At 38.3% G+C, this 13135-nt stretch overlaps 2 protein-coding genes across 2 annotated transcripts; one reads left to right on the top strand and one right to left on the bottom strand.

Moving 5' to 3' along the window:
* Positions 1–2657: 2657 nt before the first annotated feature.
* On the top strand, positions 2658–8367 carry LOC307139238 (uncharacterized protein; the record flags this gene model as incomplete). The annotated part of the gene is made up of 6 exons (XM_079838127.1): positions 2658–2831; positions 2932–2994; positions 4836–4892; positions 5179–5379; positions 6838–6957; positions 7059–8367. 6 exons carry the CDS (start codon positions 2658–2660, stop codon positions 7134–7136), a joined length of 693 nt encoding a protein of 230 aa, XP_079694253.1. The 3' UTR covers positions 7137–8367.
* A 3225-nt stretch (positions 8368–11592) lies between these two features.
* On the bottom strand, positions 11593–12795 carry LOC307139040 (uncharacterized protein; the record flags this gene model as incomplete). Its single annotated transcript, XM_079837823.1, has 1 exon — positions 11593–12795. The coding sequence occupies one exon, from the start codon at positions 12793–12795 to the stop codon at positions 11593–11595; it is 1203 nt and encodes a 400-aa protein (XP_079693949.1).
* Positions 12796–13135: the final 340 nt, after the last annotated feature.

Genomic DNA, 13135 nt, shown 5'->3' with positions numbered 1-13135 from the left:
GTGGCGCTCTGTGGAGCTGGCCACTCAATGTTGAGACGAGTGGCCGTTCGCTCACACACATCCAGGAGGATGGATTAAGGCAAGGCCGCGGGGGAATACCAGAGGGCGGGATGGCCTCCTCGTCCTCTGAGACCCCGAGAAGGCCCGCGTCGTCGTCATCACCGGACCCGGCCGGATCGTCGGCGAGCGGGGGGTTGCCCGCGAAGATGTCCTCTTCGGGGAACTCAGGATTGGGCTGGTCAGCCCAGACAAGAGCAGTCGCGCCCCAGGAGGTCCCTGGTGGTGGGCTGTCGTCACCGTTGTGTCCCACATCAGAGTCTGAAAAATCGAGCTTGCTGCACTGGCAGCAACTTTAAGGCGGCGTCGCAGAAGTTTATTAGGCAGCACCAGGCAGTGACTGCAGTTCTCCGGATTCTCTATGGCCTCTTCTGCGTGCTTGAGGCCCAAGCAAACCACACAGAACGGGTGAAGATCCGTAGCGGCGATAAGAGCACCACACGCGGCCGGGCAGGCCCGTGATAAGCTAGTGCCGGAAGAAGCAGGAATAGAGAACGGCACACCGGCGAAGAACTCAGAAAAATCCATGGCGGCAGCCGTGGAACAGGAAAGACGAGCGAGAGCGCGGGCGGCTCCGAGAGCAGACACAGAGAAGCTGGCAGAATAGAAACTGTCACGCCTGGCGGAGGCTGATCTGAAGATATTTCCTCTTGCAGACAATAAGTGAGCAGCGCAAATTCGACCGAGCTCTGTCAATGCAGAGATCGCAAAAAGCGAATGCCAACTGCTGTACAGTAGCACATGCAGGCTATATATGCCCTTACCGGGCATTGGCTGCGTGATCCTGCCTGTCTTGTCAGACTTGGTGCAATTGGATGCTTCTGCAGAGGTCAGGTACGGATGCCCTTCCCCTAGGGGGATCTTGAACATGAGATGATGAAAAAGAACGCACAAGTGATTGAACAGAAATGCATCGATCATGTGTTTTTAGACGTGTCCTACTTTAAAAAGACGTAATATTTGTTAATGTCAACAGTGTTTTTTTGTTGTTGTTGTTGTTGTTGTTGTTGTTGTTGTCTTTAGTGACAATATTCAGCTTTAGAAAAAAATATTTTGTGACTTGACTAAGCAACAGAAAAATGTAGTATTATTTCTTCAGGGACAGACAGGGAGACAGACGGACAGATACAGGAAATAGGACCAATGAAAACATTAAAAAAAAAATAGAATTTCTTTATTTTTAAGGAAAAAATGGAGATATAGAGGCAGAAAGGCATGACGACAGGGATGAGAGGAAGGAGCACCAGCAGTCCACTCAGAACCTTGAGCTAAAATGTTCAAAGGTAATTGTGTGTCTAAACCACCTTTTCAAATCATATACGACCTGTAGCTATTATTATTTCTTTATTTTTCCTGCAGCATTTAGGCGTAGTGTTTTTTATTACCGACACAAGCAAAAACATGTTACAACACTGGCAGGAGAACAGCTCCGCCTTTGACGGGAAAGGGTGTCATGGGAAGTTCGTTTTAAAGAACAGTTCGTTTTAAAGAACCGGCTCACAAAATTGATTCAGTGATTAATTTATGTCATCGCGTAATGCGTCACCACGTGATCAATGACATCTCACATTGCATCAAAACATAAAGTCAGTTAGAACCTAAATATAATTTGTATTCACATTAAACAATGATCAAATTAATAGTACATCTATTGGATGAAAATCGTTTTGTTCTTGTGTTAAAATAAATTGCAATAAACGACTCTTCTCGGTTCAGTGAGAGTGTTGTGAGAACCGCTCGATCAGATTCAGTTTGATGCGTGAACGAATCTTTGGCTGGACACTATCGAACTGGTTCAGGAGATTCATTTAAAATATCCGACTCAAAAGAACGATTCACCGACACCGCTGTTTAGGCCAGTCCCAGGTTAGCGGAATTAATTTATGCTGTCGAACAGTTAGTTCAATTTCGACATTTCCCTAAAATCGAGTTCCTGAACTTTTGACTGTCTGTCACAGGGTAAGTCTGAGTTGTTTCTTAAGAGCTCTCTGAAATAATAACGTTATATGAAAAGTACATTTTGCGTCACGGTTGAAGTATGCAGTTCCAGTTTCTGCTAATAAACAAACTAAGTTACAGTACAGTTTATTATAGTTTATTTTTTTAAAGTTATGTTGGACAAATTGTGATCACCCGATTTTTTTAAAATCTGAATTGTTTTCCTGTTTAAATTTTAAAGGCATAACGTTAGTTCACCCAAAAATGAAAATAAAAAGAAAGAAAGAAACTCATACAGTTTTGGAACAATTTGAGGGTGAGTAAAATATGTCAGAATTTTCATTTTTGGGTGAACTATCCCACGTAAAGGAGATATTTTCAAAAAGTGTCAACAATAAAGAGCGTTATGACACTTTATCATAAAAAGGCCTGTTGTGACATGCCCCGCTATGCCATCATTTGTTAACTGAACTGTATCTTTTTGTCCTGGGCTTTAAGGTGCCTTTTGGGAGAACAAGCTTCTTTGTTTCTCCTCTGACACTTGATTTGAATTGATGTATTGACCCAAATATGATGTACTAACTAGAATGATGATTTGCTTGTCTTTACACAGGAAGTTTGGCCTTTATCACCTGTTGAGGTCCATCACCTCGGTCTGCAGCATGTCTCTGACAGTGTCTCAGGGTGAGGGTTTGACGGTCATCACCGTCACCTCAAACCCAAAGAGCAAATGGCCCATTCTGTGTCAGATTCTGGGTTTTTTGTGCTGCAGTCCAGTGTGTTTCGTATCTCAGAGTATGAAAAGAAAGCTGACGAACATCCACACAGCTCTTGGGGTGAGTGAAACAATATTTTCTTTTGAAGACTTTTGCATGTAAAGTTGTTTTTTTAGTTGAGGTGGTGCAAACTAAATTGTTTTTTTTTTTTTCCCCATAGATTATGCAGATAATGGTTGGAGTCATCAACATTGTGTTGGGGATTTTGCTCCGCAGATTTTGGGTATGGAACCTCATTTCAGAGTGTGCAGCTGCTTTTTGAATCGGTGGTGTGGTAAGAATTATTTTGCTCATCCTTATGTTTCTAGTAAAATTAGTTGGTACATTCAAAAAAAAATAAATGACTTTGTAACAATTAAGTATGTTTGAGATGATGAAAAGGAGAAATCCATTTTAAAATACATGTGCAGACTTTTTTGATATTTGAAATGGCATTTTTATATTCATATTAGTTCATATTTGTCATGTGTTTTGAAAAACATTAGATTTAATTAAGAATGTCTAAAATACTTTCCTTACACCTTACATGTGTCAGTGTGTAAACATCTTTGCAGTTTGCACATTTTCAAACATCATATTTTTCCTCAAAAATACACACACAATTAAGTACATTTCAAACACAAAAAGCACGATAGCATATTTAAAGCCACAATATGTATTTTTTTTGCCATTAGAGGTCGCTTATTCAAAACAAAGCCGTAGCTTGATGACGCCTTGATTTCGCGGGGGTTAGTGAGGCCATCAGGGGGTCTGTGTGGGTCATAACACCCCAGTATAGTGATGGGGACACTATACTGTAAGAAGCACCATCCTTCGGCTGAGACGTTAAACCGTGGTCCTGACACTCTGTGGTCATTAAAAATCCCAGGATGTCCTTCGATAAAAGTAGGGTTGTAACTATAGACTGTAAAAAAATATGGACGTAGTGTCCGTGACGTCACCCATAGGATTCTGATGAGCCGTTCTGAAGCGCAAAGTAGAGACGAGCTGGCCGTTGCCATCTTGGCAGCGCGTCATCGCGCGTCACTCCCGGATAACAGAAAATGGACGGAGCTGAAGTGGCGCGATGACTAACAGACAGCAGATAAATGGCTATCCACCTGTCACTCGAAGTGGCCACTCTCTTAATTATGCAGAACTTTAATGCTTTATATAATGTAAACGAATGAGTTATAAAAAATTCACCCACCTCACAGTTGTCATGAAGTGCAAAATTAGCCTTACAGACCAAAACCACAATTTGTACCAGGCCGTAAACATGTTTTAATCTGCTGTAAAGTTGGGCATTTTAACATGGGGCTCAATGAGATTCTGCTCCCTTCTGGAGCCTGTCCCTAGCGGCCAGTCGATGAATTGCAGTTTAAGGCACTTCCGTATTGGCTTCAAGAGAAACTGCGGGAGGTTGCCGCTTGGTTGTAAGCCCTGCATCCTGGCCAAATTTGCCCATTGGCCTCTGTCCATCATAGCCTCCTAATCATCCCCATATATACTGATTGGCTTCGTCTCCTCTGGTGGTGAGCTGGTGTGTGGTGGGCGTTCTGGCACAATATGGCTGCCGTCGTATCATCCAGGTGGATGCTGCACATTGGTGGTGGTTGAGGAGATTCACCCCTTCCATGTAAAGCGCTTTGAGTACCCAGAAAAGCGCTATATAAATGTAACAAATTATTATTATTATTATTATAATTGATGGGCGACGCACGGACACGGTACGTGTCCTGGTTAAAATTGCTTATTTCTCTGGATTTAAACATTCTTGGAAACATTTGTGATAATGTAAGTACACAAGTCAACAAAATATATAACTGTTCTAGTGGTTTTTGGATATTTGAGTCATTGATTGAATTACATTTTCTATTATTTATGAAGAACTTAGATACTGGTAGTAAATTAGTGTTGAGTTATTGACCCGGCTGGGAGTTTTCATTGCAAGTGTTGGTGGATGCGATGCATTTTTATGATTTTGTTCAGGATAACATGAAGATCTGATGGGTCACTAAACCTAAATTTCACCTTCATTTGAATGACTATGTTTGGATGCATTTTTATTTGTTTGCTTTTTAGGTCCTTGTAGTTGGAATCGTGACTATTATTGCAGCCAAGTTTCCCAGTCCTTGTCTGGTAAGTGTCTATCAAAGCCATATAATTTTATCTGTGTTTTTGAACTATTTAAATTATTTTGAGCATCACCAGTTCATGGGTGAATGACGGATAAGGATTTTAAAATGTGAAAGAATAGAGTGTTGTGTATGACATTCTGCAATATTTTTCAGGATTACAATCCTCATATATATATATATATATATTTATTTATTATTATTATTATTATTTTTATATTATGAATATGCATTGGACACCAGAATTGACACGCCATGTCATTGACCCTCATATTTCTTGTGTTTTATAGCTGGTTATGGCAATGTTTCTGAACATCATCAGCGCTGCAATGGCCATCACAGCTGTTGTGCTGTATTCAGTGGACCTGGTTAAGGGATATAGTCCATACTGCAATCCTGATTATTATTCATCTTACGGTGAACCTGCAATGCCTTCCCCTGAACAGGAGAGGAGCATGGAGATCTGCATGCACTACAGTTATCTTGTTCATGTAATTATAATTATTATATTTGTTTTATTTATTAAATGGTGTAAGATCAAAATTTCAGTCTTGGGGAAGCTCGTAATTTAACAAGCTAAAGTAGTTTGAAAAAGTAATTAGATTTACCTCTTCACCCACTCAAAGTATTATATTTGAAAATGTATAACTATAGGATTATATTTACTATTGACCTATCAGTAAGCCCCGCCCCTCGAACGCAGATGAGCCAATTGCAGTTGAGCATCAGTTGCGCTGAGACCGGAACTGAGACATTTTTAGGTTTCAGCGCCATAGAGAAACATTGGAAAATCCAAAGCTCTCATCGGTTTGATGGTGTTTATGCTACAAAAATGGTAAAACGATGTGCCTGTATCCTGAGAGGATTTTATGGCTGTCATACTCTCATTAAGTTACATACGAACCGAAATAACTAACGCTCACGTCATGTAACGTTAACAGTGTAGGTCAAAAACACATAAGCGAAGGTCTACGTTTCAGTGCCTCTCCATATTAAACTGCTTAAATGTAAATGAATGTAATCTTACCCTGCGATAGAACAGGGTTGATCCTGGATGTTGTCATCTGTGATTGTGACGACTGTAATGAGGCTTCTCCCACTTACGTTGAGATATGTAAACCCTAGCTTCCAAATTAATCTCCCACTATATTTATTTTAAAATCTTTTATATATTTAAGTCCCACTTGAATGCAGACAGACTTTGTGATGTATCGTCTAATTTGTTTTTGTATATATTTTTTATATTTCTGTGAGTTTAGATATGTTTAGGGTCTGCATTATCTGTTTTACTAAGGAGGACTCCTATCTTGATGGGTATTATAGTCTACAGTTAGTGAAAGGGAGAGCTAGCAGTTTATCGAAGTTGTTTTCAGATACAAAGTTTACAGTTTATTAGCACCCCCGAAAAGGCACACGGTCTGTATATGTTTGTTTATTGTTAGTTGTATGAGTGTTTTGTATAATTTGCTGTGTATGTTAATGATAATGCAACGGAGAGAGATAGTTTGTGTATGAGACGTTAATGCGCACTATGCTTTGTTTGTTCAGCTCTTGCGGTGATTTTTCTGGAGTAAAAAATGATGTAATAAACTTCATAAACCATCAGTAAAGTTTGGACATCATTCAGACGGGGTCCGCTACATTCTGTGTCCAAAAACATCTTGGGATAAGGTTTTCACACTGACAGCTGTCATTGTAAGACTGTTAGTAACTCCGTTTGTTTGTCCGAGTTAGCGACAGTAACTAAGGGGGGCGGGGCTTACCGATAGGTCAATTCAATCAGAGCAATATTCAGAGCAATTGATCAAAAACAGTGAGGGTTGTTGAATGAATTATTATTGAATGAATTATATTTCAAATTGGATTAGAGCTGGTGTTACTACTATATTTCTTATAGACTGTATTGACTATTTCTTCCTCAAGTGACTCTGATCTTTACCCACCTCTAGATGATCATCATAGGACTAGATGTCATGATGATCGTGTTGTCTGTCTTTCTGCTCTGTGTGACGATCAGTTTCTGCATTTTGACCAGGAAAGCTTTGTGCAAGAAGGATGAGGAAGAAAAGGTACTGTATCATCACCACAATCACATCAATCAATCAGTCAAATCCACTGTGATCATGACAGATTCTGAGAGCTGCTCTGTGTGTTCATGTTTGTTTTGCAGTCGGTGGAGGATCCAGAACTTCACAAGCCGCTCCTGGAGGACGCCATTTTGGTGCTGCATGACAAGATGAGCACTTAAACATGTATTTTTATCTTTGTTTTTGTGATTTTTGTTGCCATCTGCACCATAGATTCACATCTTTCAGTTACATATTATAGTCTTTTCACAAATATATTTGGCACTTTTAGAAAGAAAAGGGCTGCTTTTAGGGGGGAAAAAATCCCAATTTACAGTTGTAATATTGTTTCTCACTAAACCTAACAATTACAATGACATCCTTTGCAGGAATCATGATATATATTCAGTGTTAGGAAGGTTACTTTGCAAATGTAATAGGTTACAGATTATGAGGGACTGTTGATGATGTTTATACTGTCACTCATTCGACTCGTCAGCTTTTAGAAACCTCTAATGCTTATGCACGACTACTTTTTGTAGATTTTAGCTCCGCTTTTAACACGCTTCAGCCACAGTTACTCCTGGGAAAGCTTGTAAAGAGTAATGTTAACCTTTTTATTATTTAGTGGCTCTTTAAATTTTTTAACCAATCATACTCAATATGTTAAAGTAAATAATAGACGTTCTGATGTCAAATCTATTAGTATTGGTGCCCCTCATATAAACACATATAAATGCCAAATGACATTTATATGTGTACGAGAGTACCCATCACTTCAATTCATTTATGAGTCGTCGGTTCTTAAGAATGCACAGACAATAGTGAGTGATTCAAGCCACGTTCTATTTCAGATTTGTCAACTCCTGCCATCAGGGAAACATTGTAGTGTCCCACTTTGTAAGAGCAACCGTTACAAAAAATCATTTATACCTGCATCTATTAATATTTTAAACAGCAAGATGTAGTCATTGGTATGAATTCCTTTGAATGTTTTTTTTATTTCTTTCTTTAATGTTGTGCGAATGTATGTTGTGTATTATTGCAACTTTGAGTCCAAAACAAATTTCCTGAAAAGGACAATAAAGTACACATAAAGTAATGTAACTGATTACATTTGATTACTTTTTGGTTACTTTTCTACATTTCTAACAAACGTTTTCAACTGATAATCAACAGTCGGATAAGGATCCTGAACTTCACAAGCCGCTCCTGAAAGACAAGATAAACACTTGTTTTTATTTGAACACATTTTCTTTGCTTTGGTAATGGAAAGTGAAATGATTTATGTTACTATCTGCACCATAGATGTGAAGTTATTATAGTCTTTTCACAAATATATTTTGTACTTTTAGAAAGAAAATGGCTGCTTTTTGAAATAAATGACTTTGAGCATAACTACTTTTAACTACGCACAATTACTTTTATCTTTCTTTTGTAGATTACACATCCTGTTTTATATCTTAATCTTTTTTTATTCTTTTAAAGATCAAACCTTCTCTTTGAACATTTAGGTAGAGTAGCCACATGTAATTCATCAGTTGACCAGAAAGTATCCAAAAACTTTAAACAGTATATTGTTTTATTTAAAACTACTTTTTGTGTAATAGTTTGCTTGTGGTCTTTAAAAGAAATTACTTTAATATTTTATAGTTTTTGTTAAAGGTGCAGTGTGTAATATTTATTGGATCTATTGACAGAAATGCAATATAATTTACATAACTATGTTTTTAGTGGAGTATAAAAACCTTACATTATGAACCGTTGTTTTTATTACCTTAGAATGAGCCATTTCAATCTTCATTGAAGGGTGCGGATTCTGAAATCCACTGCCGCTTCAATATACCTATATATCCTAATTATAATCAAATCATTAATCAATATTTATCCACCTATACCAGTGGATAAAATTCCAGTGTATATGTTTTGTTTATGGTATAAGAGAAATATTTAAGTGTTTTCCTTTAACTCTTACAAAATTTACACCAAAATACCATAGTACAATTTTTGTTAAGAGAATGACTGAAGTATTGTCCTGTATTCTTTAGAATTTACCACAGTAACCATAGTTTCCCAATAAAGAAACTCATTTGACAATAACAACAAACTTTTTGTTGTTATTTTAAAATAATTGAAGTTTTGTGCTTTAATTTTGGACACATGGTTACTACAGTAAGTTTTTTATTTTTACTTTATTTTACAGTGTCCTTGTTACATATGTACTTACCATAGCAACAACACTAAATTATGCATAATTACATAAAACTAACCCTCAACCAAACCCTAATCCTTTCCTAACCCTATAGTAACGATATGATCTTGAAAAACATTTAATAAAATTGAGAGTTTTAGACTTATCATCTTCAGAATTGAAATATAACATGGTCATGTGGCTTCAGCTGCAGTGTATTTCTAGAAGGCCATCTTCCAATTTTATTTTCAGAAAGATATTTAACAAAAGTAAATTTCTAATAACTTTACAAAAATTTGAAGCTTATTATAACAATTTGTATCATTATGATGTTGGGATAACAGCTTAGGACCCAGGACCAGTAGTGAAAAATGAAGACCAAGAGTCAGGGGTGCAATTAATTAAAGAGAAATTTACTGAAGAATAGTTTGCAGTTTCATCAGCAGAAGCCAGCTTCAAGTCTCACAAGGAGTTCGTAGGCTCCGCTCCCTCTCTACCCGCCTATCGTACATACAATTTCTCAACAGTTATACTGTTTTCAAGGTCTAGCCACATCATTACTGCAGGTTGAATGATTCTGATTGGCTCAGAGAAAATGAAAAGTCATGGTAAATTTCCACACATTGTCAGTTAATCAGATTTGCGCGTACATATATCACTTGTTGACGCTTTCACCCCGGAATTAGGCACACAGAGTCCACCCATCTCTTAGGATGCCCGTAATCCACATCCAATAGTGATCTGTAACAAAGAATACTGCGCACACACACAGTCTCTCCAAGGTTGGAGTTGGTGAGCTCTAGTGCTGACAAGAAAAAGTTTCCCAAAACAAACTGATAACGTGCTTTCTCTCAGTGAGAGGTACAGACAGTAGTACAGGCCATATTCATACTTTAGGGTTTCAGTAAAAGGAAATATAAAATGAAATAAAAAATAAAATAGAAAGACAAATCCATATTTCATATCTGGAAGCCGGGCTAAGTGAGCAAACACTGTTACTGCACTCCTGTCTGGTTAGGGGTGTGTGATACCTCCAAAATCCAAACACATGACTGAAATCAAGTGTGTAGTGACACATCACACACCACTAGGACAGACCCTCAGGCACCACTCAGAGACCAAATACAAACTTTAGAAAATATAAAGGAAGAAACAATCAATGGTCCTGTTGATTGAGCAAAATCATAACTGGAAAGAATCATTAAAAATCGTTATAATAATATAGAAATATCAATATTGATTAAGGCTTTGATTATGAATTTAATCCAGATTATACATATATAATTATAATGAAGCGGCAGTGGATTTCAGAATCACCTTTCAATGACAATTAGGGGAGTAAAGGTACACGGATTCGTACCGAACCATTTCGGTACAGGGCTTTCGGTTCAGTGCGGTTTCCGAGTGCAAACTTTAACAGTTCACAGTCGGCTTGTTTTAAGAGCGGGACAACCTTCAATCCAGGTTCCCACACAAACATATTAAGTATCTATCCAGTCCATTTTATCTTGAAATTCAAACAATAAATGCCGTTTTGACGCTCTTTAATGTGGCGACTGGTCACAGTTCAAGTGGCTGCGCGACGCGCACGTGAACGCGATCGATCATCTCATCCTATAGAATAAACATGAATGAACATCTGAAGGTGTGTTGAGGAAAAATTTCAACTTACTGTCAAAGTATCAAATGTGGTGTAATTGCTAAATCAGTGTTTCAATGGCGGAAAGACCTCAATATAACTGATGTAAACTAAACAATGTCAGCATCACATGACCTCAGGCAGTCATTCAGTGTCCACAGAATTTTATTCACTAGAGAAATCAACTCTTTCACTAAATATATGCTCTATATTAGCCTTTATATTCATTATATTCTACTTAACTGTATTCTACTTAGTGATGTCTTGATTATTTCATGTATGTTTAAATAAATCATGAAAATGACAGCCACTGTGTATAAATGATTATATTTCAGCAACAAATTGGAGAAAAAAACTATTTCATAATTAGATTTAGAAGTTAATGCAAAAACTGCCTAATGTGAAGTTTACATGTTTGCATACGGTGTTATTTGAGTGTTGATTTATTATAAATAAATAGCAACTGAATTTAGGCTAATAGTTTGGGCTCTGTTGTTAACCTTTAATATTAATGTGCAAGTGAGGGTTCCCTATTTACAGCAATATCTTCAATAAACTTTTAGTTGTCATTTAATTAATTCAAGGACAGACACTTTTTTTTCCAGTAAACCACTGTTTAATAAAAATAAATAAAAAGGAATTTTGTAAAACTGCTGTACCGAACCCGTACCGAACTGTGACTTCAAAACCGAGGTACGTACCAAACCGTCAATTTTGTGTACCGTTACACCCCTAATGACAATACATTTTGACTTTTAGTCCCGGTATGTCATTTCTTTTTTTTAAAGCGGTGGTGCAGGCTAACAAGTTACTCTGCATGCACACAGACATTGCCGTCCTTGTGTTTGTCCCAGTAATGACATTCTTCTGGAAAACTCGACACAGCAAAGCTCTCCTTGTGACGACTGACAGCATGAACCAGAAACCCGGATAACTGCTTCTCCAGAAGCTCCACGACAGCTTTGGCATCTCCCTTCTTTGCAGGACCGTCCATCATCTGTTTTATGGTTTCATTGGGCACAGGCTGAGGGGCGCTGCAGAACGAGACCACCAGGTTTATGTCATTTCCTTGAGATACTTCAAAGTAACTCTGTCCGGCCACACACTGAAAGTTCTGTCCAGCTATGAAGTCTCTAATTGTGCCCAAGTTACTAACAACTCTGATGGACCAGCTCACCCAGTCGTACTTCTTCACCAGGAAGTCCAGCAGTTCCATGGCCATTTCCTGGAGGTTCCCGTCCTCTCTCTCCTTCACAAGCCTCTTGATGTCCAGTTCAGCTTGCTCTGGAAACGAATGCACACATTTCTCTATCATTTCTTTCATTTTAATCTCAATTTTTTGGATCTTTGCGGTCCAATCTTGAATCTTCTTCTGCACAGCCTCTTCGCCCTGAGTAAGGAAACAATATCCCAGCAGAGCGATTATTCCCAGGCAGAGCAGCTCCTTCATCCTGACGCAGAAGTCTTCCAGGACTCTTCTGTTTCTGCCCTCGTATTGTTCCACAACCTCCAGGATTGGCTCCCCAAAAGTGCTGTTCCCCATCACAGCATCATAAAGCATGTTGAGGTTCTTCTCTTCTCCTGTTTTGAAAAAATGCCGCAAGAACATGCATTTTCTGGCCTCTTTACACCCCTGTTTGACCTCTTTATTCCCCGATTGGACCTCCAGAATATCAATGTATTTTCTAAACTGGTTGCATAGATCTTCCTCCACCTTGAAGAACTGAGAATCCAAGCGTCCCTTTTTAATCTCACAGATGATGTCCGCCATTTGAGATGAGAGGACATCCAGTTTGCTCCTAACAACTAGAAACTGATCTTTGACATATGTGATCTCCTCGCTTTCCACATTGTCCAAGACCAGCGCCAAAACTGGTGCAGAAGCTTCAAACAGAGGACACAGTCCTCCAACATTGCTGGCCAGCACCTCGGCTCCTTTCGCAAACATCTCCATTACTGCTTCAATGGCCCCCTTCTTCTGGGCTACAAGCCTCTCTAGTGGACTGGACATTTCTATAAACAAAGAAAAGCAATTACAACAACATTTTTTTTATTTATTTTACTATTAAAGGATTAGTTGACTTTAAAATGAAAATTACTCCATGATTTACTCACTCTCAAGCCATCATAAGTATATGACTATCTTCTTTCTGATGAACACAATCGGAGTTATATTAATAAATATCCTGATGCTTCCAAGCTTTATAATGGCAGTTAACGGGGCTTGAGTTTGAAGCTCAAAAAAGTACTCCAAGTACTTCAGTGGGTTAATAAAGGCCTTCTGAAGCAAATCGGTGGATTTTTATAAGAAAAATATCCATACTTAAACCTTTATAAAGTAAAATTAAAAA

Source organism: Gobio gobio (genome assembly GCF_949357685.1).
Source record: "Gobio gobio genome assembly, chromosome: 15".
NCBI classification, from domain to species: domain Eukaryota; kingdom Metazoa; phylum Chordata; class Actinopteri; order Cypriniformes; family Gobionidae; genus Gobio; species Gobio gobio.
Note: the sequence above shows the minus strand (reverse complement) of the source record. Positions and strands in the feature narration are given on the sequence as shown.